At 39.8% G+C, this 20,241-nt stretch overlaps 1 protein-coding gene across 8 annotated transcripts in view; it reads right to left on the bottom strand.

Moving 5' to 3' along the window:
• Positions 1-7,398: 7,398 nt before the first annotated feature.
• Positions 7,399-20,241, bottom strand: part of elavl2 (ELAV like neuron-specific RNA binding protein 2) — a 30,408-nt gene continuing 17,565 nt past the window's right edge. For 4 of the 8 annotated variants that reach the window (XM_038731819.1, XM_038731821.1, XM_038731818.1 and 1 more), the window contains exons 4-8: positions 18,048-18,151; positions 14,832-14,985; positions 12,648-12,873; positions 11,957-11,995; positions 7,399-10,057 (exon numbers count right to left, since the gene is read on the bottom strand). In XM_038731819.1, coding sequence (XP_038587747.1) covers positions 9,727-10,057; positions 11,957-11,995; positions 12,648-12,873; positions 14,832-14,985; positions 18,048-18,151 — 854 coding nt within the window. In that variant the 3' untranslated portion in view covers positions 7,399-9,726. The remainder of the gene's footprint in view (positions 10,058-11,956; positions 11,996-12,647; positions 12,874-14,831; positions 14,986-18,047; positions 18,152-20,241) is intronic. The other 4 variants (XM_038731823.1, XM_038731824.1, XM_038731826.1 and 1 more) reach the window with 3 other exon arrangements.

The raw sequence follows: 20,241 nt of genomic DNA, 5'->3' as shown, positions 1-20,241 counted from the left end.
CAGACTTCGAGGCCAAACAGAGACACTCGTGCTGTGCCTTCATCAAGGCCTAATGCATCTATCAACACGCACAGTGGGGAGTTGCAGTCAGTTAAGAGTGTCTAAAAAGCCTCCTTATTACACTTCAGAGCACCACATCAGCAAAAGCAATGGAAGGTTAATTAGAGATGTGCAGTTACCATGACCTGTGGTTACTGCTAGCTTCCAGTCCCATCCTTAGCTTAGTAGTTGCAATTCTAATATGCTTGCTTTACGGGGAAATTGTGGCAAGTTCTACCAATGACGGAAAAAAAGCCACTAAAGTCAATGGGAAAATTAAAGCATAATGGTAACCTGCCACTAGCAACAAAAGGTGCTCCGCATTGCCCGCCATTGTCATTCATATCATTGCCTACAGTTGCTGTGGTAGAAAACCTGACGCTGATGTTGAATCCAACTACAGCTGCTGCACAAGAGTTGGATTTCTCCTTACCTGAGATGTCTTGTGGATTAAGGAGAAAACCATAACCGTGCAGTGGCTGCAACTACTATTATTTTACAATGATAGCTAATTTGGTTTGGTATATTGTTATGCTATCAGTACCATATTAGAAAGTCATGTTAGTGATAAATTGCTAACCTCAAACATTGAAATAATTAACTACATTTTGCTGGTAAAGTAGACAGACTTGTTGAATTTATACCTTCTGACACAGCTGAGAATATACTCTAATCGTAGTGTACAGCTAACACAAAGGAGTTACGCAAGGATTCATTTTGGTTCCTTTCGTGTTCAAGTACAATAGTAATAACTCAAGGTGGACCTGGCTTTTGAACAACTCCAGCTTGTATTTACTTATCTCAGAAGATAAATTTCTAAAGCTGCATGCATACCCTGCAACAAGAAGAAATAACAGTCTTCAAATTGGTACTCTTAAGCGTTTATTGAATCCACTTTGGCGTACTGATCACTGATGACAAATTAAGGGTTAAGCTAAACTTAAGATCCTTTAGACGTATCCATCAATCTTTGTGTCATAAATTGATATCTATGAAGGCGCATCCAGTTTCACTGTAAAAACCCCAGATGTTATCACTATGCGGTTTCTTTTCATGTGTATCTTGTGTTTGACTTGCAAATTAGACTCACTAATTTGCTGCTCAATGGGTCTTCCCAAATGTATGCTGTGCTGAGGTACAAGTCACATTCACCACAAAGTTCTTTTCAGGTTCAGTATGTGTCAGTGAAAACTTTTGTTTTTATCTTTAATTGGACCAGATTTTGCACATTAGTTTTATTTTTGCACCACTGTCTAAATCTATAATAAACCTGTCTGCTATAAATTCTTTTGACCAGCAGGGGCCCCTAGTCAACACTCGCAGCCTGGAGAAATGAACACATTTTCAAAAGCTATTGGCTGGAAAGCCTAGTTGCTTCGAGAAAGTCTATCACTAAAGAACAAGACTTGTCAATAAGATGAGATGTGGGCTGCAGTCCTCAGTAGTTTCCTCCGAGCTGAAACTCATCTTTGATTTCCAAAGTCAACAGTCAGAGGCATGGATTTCCTCTCTGTTCTCCTCAGACTATTGGCTGGAGTTGAGAAAAAGGAGAGCGCGGAAGGGGAAGAAGCTATGTTTTGTTGATTGCCGTTCTTGTGCCGGCGGCTTGCCACCGCCGCTATTCTTGGGGCATGTTTTGCGTGGGGGGTTGAGAGAGAGGAGAGATTTTGCCATGGCACGGCAAAATGAGAAATGACACGGTTTCCCCAAACGTGGCGCCTCATCGGCCTGTTATGGATTAGTTAAGGCTGTTATTCTAATCTGCTCCCCTTTTCTTCACTGCCTCATTATGGAACGGACGTGCCAAGGCCGCATAGGGAGAATAACATGGAGTTGTTAAGGAAGATGCCTTGTTGATGGAAGTCAGGGCTGATCGGACAGGGCTTGAGGAAGCCAAGCTCCAACTATTTGTGATGTAACAACTTAAATCCAATCACTGAGCATGTTTGACCGTGGACTACAAGAAATAGGAAGACAGCTGAACAAGGTCCTATACTGAGCCGAATGGCTTTGATGTCTGAAAAATGGAAATATGATGCAAAAGAGAAGCATTCGATATTGTATACTACATTATGAACAGAAATGCATGCCATTTCTGGCAGTGACGGCAGGGATAAAGGGACATCTCTGTGTGTGGTGCATTTAAAAAAAAAAAAAAAAGGGTCTTACTTTCTTTGGCCTTGAACATTTAATTAATTTCAAGCCGGTCAAAAAAAATGCTACTTTAACTCCATTTCACTGTTTTCAACATAGCTATTGACTCATCTCAATTTGTGTGCAATCAACAAGGGCCGCTGATCACCACTTATCCTCTCAAACAGACAGGCGCAACGTGTCTAACCCTTTGGAACCGCTTGTTGAAAAGAATGTTTCATGGCGTGCATAATTGAGGAACCTTACACAAAGAGAAGGTACTTGTGAATTTGCCTGGGAATTATCCGTGACACCGGGCCATTAAAGGGATCATATACGAGTCACATAAAGGACCACTATTCATACACTCCACCCCAATCAGCTTAAAGGCCTTTTCATTTAAAATGCTCGACAGCATCTGTGGATGAAAGACAATGTTCTATAGGGATCAAATACTCAGTGAACAACTTTACATAAAGCACTGTACAACAGATGAAGTCCATGAAAAATGGAATTGAGTAAAGGTAAGGAACAAAACTAAATCCGAGACATTTTCCTGTAATATTAGTTGATTTGTATTGTCTCATTGTCATGTAGTTGACCTACATGACAATCTCACATTCCAAGTCCATACTTTTAAAGCCTTTAATGCACGCCAAATTTTAAAAATTTGTTGGTATACCAAATACTGTTATTTGTTTGTGCACAAATAAAATCTCTAAACATGCACAATAGGAGCAAACCATGAGATGGGAAAGGCCTTTGTATCTCAGTTATATTGTGGAATGTGAACAAGATGGTAGGTGCAAATTGTAAATGAGTGTAATAGAAAAACTGGTTGGCCATAAATCACATCAGCAGACAAGACCATATGCAAATATGTTTACGTGCGTATGCTGACACCAGCAGCTCTGGGAAAAAAATTAAAAATAAATCTACAAGCACATTTTATTTATCTGCTGTTCCGTTACATACCATGCTACAGTATGATAGGTTTCACAAGTGCAAATGGGTGGCATGATAATGGAGGGACCGTCTGTGTGACCCTTTCTTCTTCATTAACAGACATGTGTGAGAGAAATGTAGGCTAGGGTAAAGAGAAAATGTATAGAGGGGACACTGGAGCTCACATCTCCACATACTGGCCACGTGGGAGCTGCAGGTCAAAGCTACATCACTTTACAGCTACTGTACATCAAGGGCATACAGGATAAAGACTTCTTATACCCTAGAAAATACAACCAATATGAAAAAGTGCTAAAACGTTTTATCAAATTAGCACAGACATTTTATTACTCCTTAGAAGACTTATTCTCAACCAGGGGGGTACTTGTATCTCAGGGGGTGTTTCTGCAGTTCCCAGGGGAAAGATTGCGATTTTAAAAAAGTGTGTGAACTTTTGACTACTTAGGTCTCTCTGCTCGCTTGCAATTTAAGATAGCTTGCTAAAAATAATGGATGGTTGGAGATGGCTGGCTAAAGAAATTGATAAATTATAATTGCCAAATGTAGCCAAAATGGTTGACGTAGTTAGCTAAAAGTAACAAATAGTTGATATTGCTAAAATGTATCCGAAATGGTTGAATTAGAAAGTAACAAATAAAATAGTTAGCTTAAAATGAACAGATAGTTGAAATAGTTAGCTAAAGGGTATTAGATAAACATTTGAAATAGTTAGCTTCTAGTAAGTAGTTCAAGTAATTAGCTAAAGGTAACTGATAAATGGCTGAAACACAATCTGCCACTCAAAGTGGTACAAATGCAAACTTGACCAAACAGACCTAAACACAGACATTTTAATTCTATGAAATTCATAACAATGTTCACTTTTATATAATAAATGGTGCCAAACATCCAGTTGAAAATCAATTCAAATGAACACATTCAGAACATGACGGAGCACTTGTTCATTTAACAGGAGGTACAGTGGGGAGAACAAGTATTTGATACACTGCTGATTTTGCAGGTTTTCCTACTTACAAAGCATGTAGAGGTCTAATTTTTTATCATAATCTAAAACAATAATCCAGAAAATCACATTGTATGATTTTTAAATAATTAATTTGCATTTTATTGCATGACATAAGTATTTGATCACCTACCAACCAGTAAGAATTCTGGCTCTCACAGACCTGTTAGTTCTGCATCTGTTTGAACTCGTTAGCTGTATAAAAGACCTGTCCACACACTCAAACCTCTCCACAATGGCCAAGACCAGAGAGCTGTGTAAGGAGATCAGGGATAAAATTGTTGACCTGCAAAAGGCTGGGATGGGCTACAGGGCAATAGGCAAGCAGCTTGGTGAGAAGGCAACAACTTTTGGCGCAATTATTAGAAAATGGAAGTTCAAGATGACGGTCAATCTCCCTCGGTCTGGGGCTCCATGAAAGATCTCACCTCGTGGTGCATCAATGATCATGAGGAAGGTGAGGGATCAGCCCAGAACTACACGGGAGGACCTGGTCAATGACCTGAAGAGAGCTGGGACCACAGTCTCAAGAAGAGCCATTAGTAACACACTACGCCGTCATGGATTAAAATCCTGCAGCGCACGCAAGGTCCCCCTGCTCAAGCCAGCGCATGTCCAGGCCCGTATGAAGTTTGTCAATGACCATCTGGATGATCCAGAGGAGGAATGGGAGAAGGTCATGTGGTTTGAGTCAAAAATAGAGCTTTATGGTCTAAACGCCACTCGCCATGTTTGGAGGAAGGAGGATGAGTACAACCCCAAGAACACCATCCCAACTGTGAAGCATGGAGGTGGAAACATTCTTTGGGGATGTTTTTCTGCAAAGGGGACAGGACGACTACACCGTATTGAGGGGAGGATGGATGTATCGCAAGATCTTGGCCAACAACCTCCTTCCCTCAGTAAGAGCATTGAAGATGGGTCATGGCTGGGTCTTCCAGCATGACAACGACAAGGCAACTAAGGAGTAGCTCTGTAAGAAGCATCTCAAGGTCCTGGAGTGGCCTAGCCAGTTTCCAGACCTGAACCCAATAGAAAATCTTTGGAGGGAGCTGAGAGTCCGTATTGCCCAGCGACAGCCCCGAAACCTGAAGGATCTGGAGAAGGTCTGTATGGAGGAGTGGGCCAAAATCCCTGCTGCAGTGTGTGCAAACCTGGTCAAGAACTACAGTAAACAAAAGGTTTCTGTACCAAATATTAAGTTCTGCTTTTCTGATGTATCAAATACTCATGTCATGTAATAAAATGCAAATTAATTAAAAGTCATACAATGTGATTTTCTGGATTTGTTTTAGATTCCGTCTCACAGTTGAAGTGTACCTATGATAAACATTTCAGACCTACATGCTTTGTAAGTAGGAAAACCTGCAAAATCAGCAGTGTATCAAATACTTGTTCTCCCCACTGTATGTATGACCCCCCAAAAAAGGCTGAGGACCATTAGACAGACCAGATGGTGCCACAGCAAGACTCTCCCTTTTACGGTCTGGGTTAGTTTTGATTTGGCAGTTCTAATCAAAACAGTTTAATATTTTCATCTTTGAATAGCAAGCACCAAGACGTCACTCAGGATAAAATGGTGTCCTCTTCAAAGTTAAAAGCTCATTTGTCCCTTGTACTTCATTGTGATCTGTATGACTGCTTGTCCAATGCATTCAAAAAAAAAGGGAGTCAAAGTAATTTTCAAGCACCAGTCAAAACCCTGATGAGTCAAGTGCGCTGCCAGAAGAAACCCACAGACTGAAAATCAGTTTCTTTACGTCAAATAGCTAGAGGACGTGACAACTAACAGACTCATCTGTGATGGCCGTTAACTGCTAAAGTCTAATCCCATTTTTACCAGCAGCATGTCATCACAACATATGGATAGAGAATGCCCAATCACATAACTTGTCTGCCACCATAAGACCAGTTTCAGCTGGGAGAAGAGCTTCAAACAAATCAGATAAGAACCAAACATGCTGTCACTCAGTCAAAGCTACTCACGTCAATATCAGTTTCCAGTTAATCACAACAAACAAGAAATGCCATGCAACCTTAACACTGACATGGGGGATGCTTTTAAATTGCAAAAATGACTTCTTTCATAGTAAAATCTGCTGTCAGGAAAATTACTTCTGGTCTAACATGCAGGCTAATGGAACAGTAAATATCGCAGAGACTCAAAGCTTTTTAAGCAGCACACAGATTAGCCTCTTATCTTCTTGCCAAACAGAGCACTAGACTACATGATTGAGCATGCCATAAATATTTTCATTAAACAGAGCGATGTACTGCAACTATTTACCCAAACAATACATACTTTAAAGAAGCTTTTATTTAGAAAAAGGCGGTGTGGTTTTCCTCAGCGGCTCCATCTGCGTCCTTGCAATGCCCCTAAAATGACAGTTGGGCAGTGTGAGGTGGCTGCGCAGTAGGGAAGCGCACTTCAAAGCAGGCTTTTTCATCTTCAGCGAGGCTGTCTGCCTCAAGTGGAGCATGAGATAAAAAAAATTACTAGAAAAAAAATAAATCGATACTCTATCAGGCATTTTTCTGCAAGCCTTGTGCTGCTCTTTGTGACGGCACAGCCAAGCCAGCACCTGAACTCTGCCCCAATAATGTGTTGTGGTAACTTGAAAACAGATTAGAATTTTTCTGATATTTGAAGTTGAAAGCTTTCAAAACAGAGCTTTTAAACTCCTGTGCGGTTGGTCTTCCTTTAACCAGAATGCCATTATGCAATAAAACGAACAAACTGCAGTCTGAGATTCAACTTTACAAAAGAACTGACAAGTGATCACTAGAACAAAACAAGCTGTGTTCCAATAGCCATTTTAAACCAGGAGTATGACAAAACATTTAAAAAAAATAAAATAATGTTGCCGATATGAATGATCGGTATTTCACTGACTAGAACAATGCAAGTTGATGGAGGACAGACTGGCTTGCCCCCTGCTTCCAGTCTATGTTAAGGTCTCCGGGCTTCATATTTACTGTACAGGTGAAAAAAAAAGAATTTACGCAAATAAGCATATTTCTCAAAACCTTTGAATGGTGCATTTAGCCAACTTTGAAATGAATCAGGAGATTTCAAGAGCAAAGGAAACTGATAAAATTATAATGGGTAATCTAACCTTTTTGCATCAACTAAAAACATCTGGAAAGAGATTTTTATGAATAAAACAATCTGAAGACAAAATGGTGTGGAAAATTTTTAAATTGGCAGAACCTTTTAGTAAACAGGAAAAAGGAATGATTGCATCCATTCACAAAGCTGCATTGCCCTTCAACTTATTTATTGATGTACTGAACATGGAAAAATCCAAATTATCCAAACACAAAGTAAAGAACATGTACATCCTTTTAAATACTCAAAAGATATTCTATTCCAAAAATGTTGTGAACCAAGTCAGACTATACAACTTCAAATAAATAATCATTCTCATTAAGAATTGAGATAAGAGGGATGGGAGGGAACATTTCCCATGCCAGACCATCAGCACAATTTGTCAAGACCAAATAATCATGACGAATTACAAAAAAAAAAAAAGAAAAAAAAAACAATTTTCCAACAATGACAGGTCAGGCATGAAAAATGCAGTCTCTACCCCACAGCAGCAAGTATCACAACTCATCTAGACTTAAATTTAACTTTTACAAGTAACACAAAGAAGGAATAGATAAAGAAAAAGCAGTTGCAAATATAATTATATAATGCATAGCACACTGCTCATTTAAGGGGAAGCATGACTAGTAATTGGTTTAAATACCAAGCAGGATGCAGGTGCAGTATTCAGTGCATCTAAGGCTCGACCAGCCTCCGTTTGTTCAAGATGGGTTCGATGTTCGACAAACTCTTGCAACCAATTCTGCTATCGTTAATGGAACTGCTTCACTGACCTCCCCCCAAAGTGAATAAAGCAATATACACCTTTACGATTTTAAAGACAGGTTATATGCATTACGTATATATATATATATATATATATGAGTATGAAAAAACAAAACTAATCAAATAGTTCAAAACTGTGGTTTATATCCATTCTTTACCACATAAATATATATCTATAATGTTTATATATAAAAAACAAAACATATGTCTATAGTTTCTTAATACTTTTTTTTTTTTTTTTTTCTTAAATGAAGCAAGACTATCTACAGACCAAACAACCAACAAATTTGATGCACTGTAATGCTAGTCCATGGGACAACAAATTAAGTATTTCAACTGAAGGGAAACTCAAATTAAAGGTTCATATTCAAAATGAAAAGACCTTACATACGCCATAAAAGAAAACGATATCTATATCACACTTTCTGATGAAGTCCAAACTAGAACCAAAAGAAGTCTGCCAAATACTCAAAATAAAAAAGGACTTATTTACATAGCTCAAAGCTCAGGAGTAATCCGTTCTATTCTTCAGACTAGTTTTTCTTAAGCTGCTGCCTTCACTGGCTTGTCCTCAACCTTTCATACAAAGTATGTAAAAACCCTAATTGTTCAATATTAAGACAAAATCAGTCTAATGATACGATAGTAGGTACACCATAAAACACCACGAGCTCCGTCTGAAGGGAATTCTTTAGGAAGAACTGATTTTTATCCCCCCCATTTACCTTTTAAGATATCTCCACGTTAAATTTTGCATGCACTTTTTGCAAATAAATCTTTGTATTTCTGTCAGTTTCCAAATCAAAAATAGGAAAGCGAGTTGCTAGCCATATAACAACCAGGATGACAGGGGGACCCACAGATGATATTACAAATGAAACCAGCACGGCCATTGATTCTATAATCTAAAGATAATACAAAGATCTCAAAAGGTATCTTTTACATCATAAATCTCGCCAGAAATTTCACCCACTGCAAACTTTCCTGTAAAGTTCAAAAGCTCACAAGGTGTCATATGAAGATATTTCTCAAAGTATCCAAGTCAAAATATTTTGTTCCAGGTCCAGTAAAAAGTTTCTCCAAATTTTTCTTTTTATAAAAATAGATGCTTTTTAAACCCACATCAAAGAGGTTCTTAGCTCTTTGGCAAGGTACTGCTTTAAGAATTTTTTTTTTGTCTTTTATCCATTAAGTTTACAATAAGCAACATTATGCAGCCAACCAATAACCAACTGATATTACAATGAACGGAATACTTACAAATTCAACAAAACTGCAAATAGTTCAAAGTAAATGCTTGCTAACCACTGAAGGCATAACGCACCTAAGGCAAATCAGGACACACAAAATTACAAAGAAAATCACTACACATAACCTTACAAGACTTACTGTTTCAAAGCATGTGTGCAACAAAATGACAAAACCTATAGTAACGTTTTAGGTGGTCCATCTGTAAAGACAGCAAGATAATTAAACATCACAGGCATTCAAACCTGCAGTATTTTTTCCTGTTTTAAAGTATACTGAGAAGATTCAAAGCGTAGCCATGAAAAGTAAAAGAAAAATCACATTGTTGGACGCTAAATATCGTTTTTCTTCGTAACACTGATTTACAAAGCCGTTTTTAGTAATGTAGAAAGTTACGGTCAATGCGCTTCCATTTTCTGTTTCCATTTTCTGCTGAGTTTTCTAGAAACAATCTCAGTGGGTATTAGGCTTTGTGTGTTTTATTGGTTTTGAACGAGACTTGCAGCACTCTGTCCCCGAGGCGGTATCCATTCAAGCTGGCGATGGCCACAGCTGCCTCGTCGTAGTTTGTCATGGTGACAAAACCAAATCCTTTGCACTTGTTTGTGTTGAAGTCGCGAATAACCTTGACATTTGTGACAGCACCAAACGGACCAAACATCTGCCAAAGGATGCTTTCATCTGCGTCTGGAGCCAGGTTGTAGACGAAGATACACCAGCCAGTGCCTGCGTGCCCCGGGATGTTGATGCCAGCCAAGCTGGTCACCCCGTCAATGGCCATGGGGGAGAACCTGCTGTATGAGACAAAATGGTAACATGGGGTCAAGGCAAGAGCCAAATCTACAGACATCAGCAGCAGCCATGCCTCTTTCTGAGCGGTGTTTCCATTGCTTCTACAGTCACTGTTAACACCCTCCCTTTCATGTTGGATTGGTTGTAAATCATTACATGATTAAGATATTCTTTAATACATAAATGTTTTTTTTTAAGCTGGGCAATAAGTTTTGCAGTCAGCTTTGTGAAAAAAGAAAAAAGCTGAGCTGTCACTCACTGAGCAGCAAAAAGGGCAGTCTAGAGACAAGTCAAGTACGCATAGTCACTTCTCTCATACTAAAACTAGAGATTCTAAATCCAGTTTTCCACACTTCTTAGAAATTGTGGCTCCTTTCTGAACTTGTCATGTGCCTGCAAAGACTACAGCGCAGAAGTATTTACTCAAAAACAAAGACTGGAATATTATAATGGTGATTAACTACCATAATAAGAGTTTGTGCCAAGACTGGAATAGAAAGGTACGCAAAAGCCCTGGCCTTTGGTAAATGTGGTTTTGCAGTTTGAAGAAACAAAATTCAAAGTGCATGGAAAGCCTATGAATTATTGCAGCAGGTGTCACATAAGATTAGCTGCTCCAGTTGGCCTCTCAGGGAACATCCACCATGACAGGTGTGCTCCCAGCATCAAGGACACGGAGAGAGATTTTGCAACGGAGACGTCAGCCAACGAGCGGGGCAGAGGAGAAATCACAAGTCTATTGTCGCCGGTGATGGGCCTTTGAGCTTTCAGGGAATTGGACTTCAATCATACTTGAGGAAGGCATTCTTATAAAACTGAACTTAGACAAACTGGTATCCTGGCGAATCCTGAAAGACACCTGACGCAACAAAGTTTAAAACAGGACAGGGCTGTCCATAATAGATCAAGGTAAGAGTACGGAGCTCAAAATACGTATGCAAGTTAGTGCAACAGCAAGTAAGAGACTGTAAAAGTCTGTCCCTTGTTATGTAGACTAGCAGTGTAGACAACGCTTTAATCTAGACGTGAAATTATGTTGAGATTAAAGCACTTCACTGCAACCCTCACTAACCTTATTTTAGAGATGGACACATTCAATAATTAATGGTCAAAATTAAATTTAAAGTGCAAATGACTAAACTTACTTAACCTTCATTTATGAAACTGTACGCAAGAGATTCAGGTGTATGTTTTATCATCATGGCCTGTCATGGGATGCTTGAGGTCATTCACATTGTGTAAGTATTACACAGTGGCCTCGCATTCAGAAGCTCCTGGGTTTGAATGCCTTCATGTTCTCCATGTGCACCTGAGGTATGTTTAGTAGATTCGATGGGCTCAATGTAGGAGAAATGTGGATTTTAAAAGTATAACATAACTCTGACAAGCCAATTCCACGTGATTTCTACTACTGAATTTGTTTAGAAACATCAAGACTTATTTATCCCCAAAATCAGTGTCAGCCACAAGAATCCAGCTTTCATCAGCTCTAGTTTACTGAGGCAGAGGGGGAGTGATTGTCCCAGGTCAGAGGCTCCTCTGGCCCACCCTTCCCAACTCATAACATATACAAGTTTACCTTCATGCATCTTACACACAAGCCAAATATTTACATCATTACTTGCTGTTAAGACAAACAGCCTGATTCACTCACACCAAGTGGATTATGTATGTATGTATGTTTGCAGAGGGAGGCACTAATGCATGCACACAAAAGCCTTTTTCTTTCATCACACTGAATCAGTGCTACCTTATGCAGCGTTAACTACCTACGCAATGTTGCCAGAGCTCATGCAGGGAAAAAAATAAATAGTATCCCATCATCTCCCTCATGTTAGGTCTGATTTCCCTCAGGATCAATTAACACAGACTATGAGATCTAAAAAAGAAAATCAGTTTACCTTTTGACTCCATAGGCCATGTTCAGCAGATTGTCCAACCTATAAAAAAAATAAAAAAAAAGACACCCCAACACAAACATACATTAATGTCATTATAAATTAAGCTTTTATGAGGTTGATGGTGCATTTTGACAGCAATTTTTCTGATTAAAGTCAGTTTTTCCTTATTAGCCTGTTGACTGAACTTCAGTGTAATATATCAACCTACACAACACAGCCAACAGGAGACACTCAGGTCATAAAGAAAGCTCAGCTGAGGCTGGAAATACCGCAGCAGCTTAAAGTTTCCACTCGGGTCACAATTGGAGGACTGAAAAGAAAATTTATGGATCCATTTCAATATTTATGGCCACTAACTAGGCTGATTGCCAAAAAATAAACCCTTTTAGACCATCTAATGATTTATCAACCAGAGTATTGCTCATCTCATTTTCATCTTTGTCAAACTCTGATCAAACCCAACTGTGTCACAGGCCTTCATCTGCGACAGAAGGAACACAGCAAACTGAAAATGTGAATATGGGGATGAATTATTCTGTCCAGAGTATTGATAGGCGCCAACACAGATTATTTTCATAAAACCACTGTGAGACAATTTAAATGCTAATTTCAAAAAGCCTCAGAGGGTCAGACTCATCAGTAGCTCATGCTTGGCGCTAATCAGTTTTTTATTTTGGTGTGCCCCTTTTACCTGAAGCGCTGTGCCTGCTGTGCGAGGGGTCCTGGGTACCTTCGATTGGGCGACTGATACAGCTGGGACAGCAGCGCCTGGCTAGTCTTCTGGCTCGGGTTGTTCGCAAACTTGACCGTTATGGGTTCTGTGGCACCAGGTGGCTTCTGACAGTTCAGACCCTTGATGGCCTCCTCCGCTTCAACTCGCCGATCAAAACGAATGAAGCCAACCCCTCTGGAAACGCCTGGAGAAGAATACATTAACAAAACATTCAGTAATGATCTGCAGCGTGAGCTTCACCGGCGCGGGTGGAACAGCAATTTAGGGATCAAAAATCTGAGTTTACTGGGGTAGATTTACTAGTATACAAATGTACCAATTGTTTCACACCCATGCCCCCTTGGCAGTGATGTGACTACGTTGTCTAATAAGCTTTGAGGGTGCCTCACTAGCCTGCAATGCTACAAAGTCATAACGCTTTTAACAGCAAAAAATCTGAGTAATACAATGATGGCACATGTTTGCTGTAGAAGGCACACAATTCCCAATTAAAACTTAGGTATATGGGGTATGTATACATTTTTTATGTATAGAAGGGAGATTTTCATTTTGTCCATTTCTAAATAATTCAAAATACGGTTCAACTTCACTTAGATCTTTGACAAAAATTGCTAACATGAGTAAGAAAATGTGGTCTACATCCAGAAAGCTGCAAATACCAAAAGCACAAGAGAAATGTGTAGCGAGAGGATAGACAGCGGGGAGGGGGGAAAAGAAATAAGAAAGTGTTTTAACTGAGCACCAGCAACAATACCAAGCTTTCCCATCATGGGACGTTGGTGGGCAGCAGGGAGAAACAAGACTGAACATTGTGACACAGACGTCTAAGACGGCAGGATGGTGGAGGGAAAAAAAGAAAGAAACAACTATGTTTATTTAAACATCGCTATCTCAAAACTTTACAAAGACAGATTAGAAGCATTACATTTGTCAGTACAAGTCAGCATTATTAATTTACCAACTACATCACTATTCAGTGTAGTTTGTTAGCCATTTCAGGTTAAAAAAAAAACACCAAATTCCATTATTTACCACTTACTGTTGGGACTGTTGCATGTCTTATTTTTGATCTTGTTTCTTCCTGCTGCCTGCCAATCAGCCTTGAGCTACAGTGTCTTTGCCAAATCAAAAAGAGGTCCATCACTCCAGTACTACTTATGGTCGTACTTCTTGCTGAACATTTGTCGTTTTGATTTTTGCTTTGTTTCATGAAGGTGCACATCTCTAATGGTTTGTTCTTTTGCATTTCCATTGTGCTTTAATTGGTTCTATAATTTTTGTATAAAAAGTTTGCTATTTGTGAGAAGCATAAAAAGGAACTACAATCATCATCTCGTTATACAACCCTGTGTTGTAAAATGACACATCTACCTCGTACATGTTATGTCCTGTATTAAAAAGGCATCAGAAAGCATGAGTAAATTTGTATCAAGTCAGTTTGTATCTAGCTATAGGCAGGCTGCAATCCTGCTCTGGATTTTGGTGAATGGGTTTCCCCGGTTCTTACAGCTGGATCACAGATTGTTCCATTAATACTAAAGTAAAACTGAAAGTGAATTCTCCAGAAACCAGTGGTTTCATGTTGAAAAATAAAAAGACTCCCATTCCCATAATGCATGCCTGAAGGAATATTATGTTTCAGCAGCACACAGGGACAGAACTATTGGGAAATGTCTCAGTGAAAAGATCCTGTTTATTAGTGTTTCATAAGGGTTCTGCTTCCACATGACATTTGAGAAATAGAGAATCTAACTGCTCTAAATGCATTTCATTTCTTGCCATGAAACAGGCATTGCATGTACACCTTGGGGATGGGAAGATAAAAGGGGGAGAAAGCAAGAGAAGGTAAGTGCTGGCAGAAGGGAGATTGGAGGGAAGAAGAAATTATGAAGCATTGAGTCCTGCTACTTTACACCCATTTCATATTCTGTCCATCTATGCATATTTATGAACACCTCTAGTGGAAAATTGCATTTTTGGGGACCTCATACAGCTACCTCTGATGTATTTCTCAGGCCTGGCTGTGCCATTTTGTAAGAAGCACTGGGGGAAAGGAGGGGGAGAAAAGAGTAACGACTAAAAAAAAGGAACAAAAAGAGGGGGAAAAGCAAAATCGCGGGACAGCTGTCATGTCCTACTCACCAGTCACCTGGTCCACCAGAATGCGTGAGGTAATGATGCGTCCATACTGAGAGAAGAGCTGCTCCAGTTCTTTCTGAGTCATGGTTTTTGGCAAGCCACTGACGTACAAATTTGCATCTCTGATGGAGGCGGAGCTTGGACGCGCATAGGAAACCTACAAGCGGAGACAATTCACATGACCACCAGTACATTACCACTACAGTTTTAGCACATGCAGTCATCAACTCATACGCGACTAAGACAAATTGCCGGAGGTCGGGGGAGGCTATTCATCACCTATTACAATTGTTCAAACAGGAGAGCAGATGCTGTGACCCATTTCTAGCAAAGAGAATGCAAACACTAACTCATATTTAACCAGACTCAGATTTCTTAACACTCTCAGTTCAAATCATTGTACCATATTTTCAATTTTTAATTATACCTTGTAATTTGAAAATAGTATTCTTTATCAGGCCTCAAATAAAAATGCTGATAATATCTATATGCAGCATTTCAGTATAAATGCATCCCCATTTCTTTTTATTTGCTCACATAAAAGCCTAAATTATAAATATAACTTCAAGGTGAGAGGGTCTGAGTAAAATAAGCAAGTTGAGTTCCTGATAGGGATTAAGATCAGTCTGATCTCCTTTGGGTCCAGGAGGCAGACACCATCTCCACATTTAAGAGTAGGCTTAAGACTTTCCTCTTTGACAAAGCTTATAGTTAGGGCTGGCTCAGGTGAGCCCTGAACCATCCTTTAGGTATGCTGCTATAGGCCTAATGCACTGAGCTCCTCTCTCCTCCTCTGCATGCATTCTTATCCCATTAATGCATGTAACCGGTTGAGGCAGTTTGCCGCCCACCCTGAGTCTAGGTTCTGCTCGAGGTTTCTGTGTCACTGTCGCCGACCGCTTGCTCATGGTAGGAATTATTGGGTCTTTGTGAATAATATTACAAGATATTACAATTTTGACAGTGGAAGCGACACTGCCCCTAGCGCTTCCTGTAGTGCATTGCAGCTAGAAATAAACAACCAGAAATGTTCCTAAGATGAAGACTGCCATCTCTCACTTAAACAGCATCTATGTAACGATGCGTCGACTATGAAATTTCACAATTAATTTTTATGTCGACTAATGGTTGCAGCCCTACTCAACACGCGCACATAGGCTACATTTTTGCTTTACACAAAAGGCAGAAACATCCTTCCTGTGCAGTCTGAACACAACTGTCAGAATGGACTAAACATGGACCGGCTTTCGTTTGGTTGTGAAGCATGAATGTGAGGCGAAAATTAGAGAAAACTCATCCAAAACATTTACATTTGGTTCATACCAGTGCTCATACAAAGTTCACATACAGTAATCCTCTTTTTCACCACATTGTTTTTTATAATCATTTGGGTCCTACAACGACAGGGTGATGTGATACTCTGCCTACTTTGCCTGCTCCACAGTCACCCACCCTGTTTTTCTTTCCCCAGTGCATATTTAAGAATGACAATCGCCTGAATGGACAGTGACAAATCAGTCTGTCCAGAAAAAGTTAAACTGGCACATTTTCTGTCCATCAGCTCAGGAGGAAACCTGACAAAGATGGATGCAACATCAGGCCTGTCTAGACAGCTGTCATTTAAAAATAAATTAATCATTTTTCTACAGACAGCAGCGTGGCTGCCTTTTAAAACTGATCTCGCCTGTTCCGGTCTCTGAAGTCAGGGATATTTGGAGAGCCCCCAGATAAATATGCAGCATAAATCAACATTTGTCCATAAGCAAGCAGAGTAATTGAAAACAGAGGGGGGGCCAGAGAGTCATCTACCAGGTCCTGCAGATCAATACATCATTATGCGCCCGACTAGTCTTTTTTTTGGTCAGTGCACCATCCCATTTTCGGTCATGTAGACATTTCTACAGTAACATGCAGAAGGATCCCATACAGCCCAAATTTAGGAGCTTGTGATGGTTTTGTGGAGGACTACATGACAAAATCATAGACAAGGAGAAGAGAAAGAAACTGTTCAGATTCAAGAGCCTGCTGTATCTTGCTATTCCCTCCGTCTGGTGGCTCCAGGTATTTGTGACGTGACTGTCAATTACCTGAACAGCACCACAGCTGTATTACCGTGTCAGAAATGTTAAATGGTCCTAAACCAAGTCCCCCTCTGCAATGGATTGTATGAAAAGAAAAATTCACTCACTTTTAATTAAACCTTCAAAAAAGGGATTCGTTTTGTGCTCTCAGATCGATAAGACCTCCACTTGGTCACCCCACCTCAAACCTCGCCCTGTAGGAAAGGCTGACAAAGTGAATGTGAAAGCTAAAGCTCCCTGCCCACAGCCAGGCAGCTCCCTCGTTTCTCCTCACCCCTACCTCCCTCCCAGCCTCACCTTCACACTTCATTTGATGCTAATATTTGCAAAACACATTCTTCTACCTCACTGGGGTTTATTTGCACTTCTGTGTGAGTGAAAAAAAATATATATAGTTCCCATGTTCTACTTTCAGAAGTATGAACTGAGGAAGAGGGAGGGAAAAGAAAAAATTTGATTCATGGGAATGAAGCAGTATGGCTCAAAACGCCTCATCTTCAACTGTCAATATAATATTCAAATGTTTAATACAGAAATAATCAAGCATACAGCTGACAAATTCGGTGCTACTGAAACATGAATTTTCTAACCACAAAATGTGTTTTTGCTTGCATTTCCATCATCCCCTCAGCCCGATGTGAGAAGGATCTGGCTAGCTCCTTGTAAAACCCCTGTGAAAAAAATCTCAGGTCTAATAATCTTGCTCCACCATCCACAAATCCTGCAGCACTATATGAAGCAAATGCGTTTTTCCACCAGCACACTGTGTGCTATTTTGCCTGATGAATGCTAATGGCAGCAACCTCCCTGTAAAAGCATACAGCAGTGCTACAGCACATGCAACCATAGAAACAGTTCTGCTCTACTTGAGGCCCAGGCAAAGCCGCATGTGCCCAGATTAACAATAGGCTCCCTTTCCACCCCACATTTCTCCAGCCTCATTATGCTTCGACTCCAACCCAGAAAGCTAGACATGAACGGCATATCTTGGATTTCTGCAACCAGTCGTGAATGGTAACAGGTTTCGGTGAGTTGAATATGATTAGGTGGCTTATTGGAGATAATGGACATGTCAATGTATTTTGGCAATTTCTAAAAAAAAAAAAAAAAAAAAAAACATTCATGCGAGATATCTTACCTTGATGGTTTTGGTCTGAAGTCTCAAGCCATTTAAGGTATTGATGGCTTTTTCTGCATCTTTTGGATCCACGTAATTCACAAATCCATAGCCTAGGCTCTGCCCTGCAAATTGCAAGAGCAGGAAATATGTCAAGGGACAGAGAAAAGTAACTGCTAAATACAGATAATTTCAACTAAATATGCACAAAACTGTCTAGTGAATCATTGGTGAATGGCACTAAAGCAGTTTTACTCAAAGTGTTTAGGATACACAGATTAACTGTCAGACTTTATATCTTATTTGGCAGAGCATGAAGAACACAGGAGGTCACAAACCCATTTCCAAACAAAAATCTATTTGGTTTACAATCTATAGTAAATTCTCAAAAAAAAAAAACACTTAAATTAAAAACGACAGGCAATTGCTCTGCTTTCATACCAACTCATCTCTGACACAGTGCTGTAGCCAAGGCTCAATGTGCTCCCCTCCCTCTACAGTTTCTCTCTAAAATGTACAATAGATTGACACCCACTCTTTATGTGCACAGAGGCAATTCAATTTCCTCCACCCACACTGCTGGGTCTCTGCAATTCCACTGCCGGTCAAGTTCACCAGCTCAAGCAGCTTCAGCATATTAAATACAGTACATAAGCAACCTGAATTTTCTCAAACTTTATGAAATTAGATGCATTTAATATTTTTACATACCCCACTTTCACATGTAAACCCAAGACAAGTTCAGAGAGATGACTGAGAACGCGTGTGTGTTGTGACAGGGAGGTTTATGTTTGGGGGGGTGTCAGCAACAATATATAAAAAAATTTATATCAAAAGGACACATTAGAACATGTATTAGTAAGGAAAATACATCACCCAACTTGCAGCATTGATATTAATTTAGCTTTACTGAACACCCATTATAGCTTTTTTCCGTCTCACCACCATGAGTCACTGCTCTCATTGGTTGTTCTGCTGTGATCAAGTGAAGTTCATAAACTTAATTTCACCTTCCCATCTCAGGGACAGTTATAGCCACGAGAAACATGCAGAGCCTTTGAAATGAGCTGGTGAAATGACACTTTACTGAAGCCTGGGGTCAAACTGCCCGTCTCTGTTCATACATGCTGTATATGTGGGCAAACTCTGTCCTTACAGCGATGTCTTCCTATAGAACGTCTAGTATCCGTTACATCCACTGTTATGACTGGGAGGCCTCAAACATGCCCCTATAATGAACAACTTGCTCACTTTCAGCTGTCGTTAAAGGAGTAGCGGAGACATGCTGCAATGCACTTTCAAACACAGAACTGCACCCAGCTTCCAGTAAAAGACTAGCGCTGCCCATAGTGGGAGGAAAATGACACAAAGACTAAGCTGCAGCAGCAGCCGCCAAGGCGAAAACATTTAAAGCAAAGAGGAAGCATGCATCTCTCTGGTGATTACTTAACATCTGATGTAGTACCAGCACACAGATGTAGGCTGGCTTAAATCCATCGCCACAGGGCCGAGGGAGAGACAAAAAGCAACATAGTCTGGAGGGGATAGGGTTTATGTAGAGCCGAAATTGAAATCATAGCATCATTCTGAGAAATGACTTTGAGGCTTTGAATAACATTAAAGGGGCAAATTTTTCCCCAACTGAGTTTGAAGTCCGTTTTTCTTCCTCAACTCAATTCAGTTTGACTGCTTAACTTATAAAAGCCTGCAGGCTAGATACTGTCCATGCTGCAAGTTGAATAATCACATTGGTGCCTTATAAATTCCTGCATAACACCACTATTGCTAAACAGTATGGATCAATCCAATCTCCTTTTCTGTCTCAGTCTTGGGATTTAAAAGGTTTCTGAACCCTACATTTTGCTAATGTGACCAAACATGACTGAAATTTTGATATGTACTAAAGTAAATCCTGTAATGTTTTGGCCAAACAAAAGTTTAAATTTGTTTATGTCAGGGTGTTCCCGTCTCTACTGCCAGCCAGAGAGCTAAGAACTCACCTTTTCCAAGTGGGTACATTTGTATTTTTTAATTATTTATTAAGACAATTTGTTTAAAAAAAAAAAAACGATTACTCGTAATCAGATCACCTCTGAATCCAAGAGCCTTTGGAATCAGAACCCATCTACACACAACATTCATCCTTAATCTGATCCAACAGAAGCTCCTATTCTGAAAGACATAAAAATTGTGTAATTCTTCCCTCTATACTCTC

The sequence above is a fragment of the Micropterus salmoides genome, unplaced genomic scaffold (genome assembly GCF_014851395.1).
Source record: "Micropterus salmoides isolate LMB-PRFRI ecotype aquatic unplaced genomic scaffold, ASM1485139v1 Ms_hic_scaffold_2, whole genome shotgun sequence".
Lineage (NCBI taxonomy): Eukaryota > Metazoa > Chordata > Actinopteri > Centrarchiformes > Centrarchidae > Micropterus > Micropterus salmoides.
This window is presented reverse-complemented; position numbering and strand designations above follow the sequence as displayed.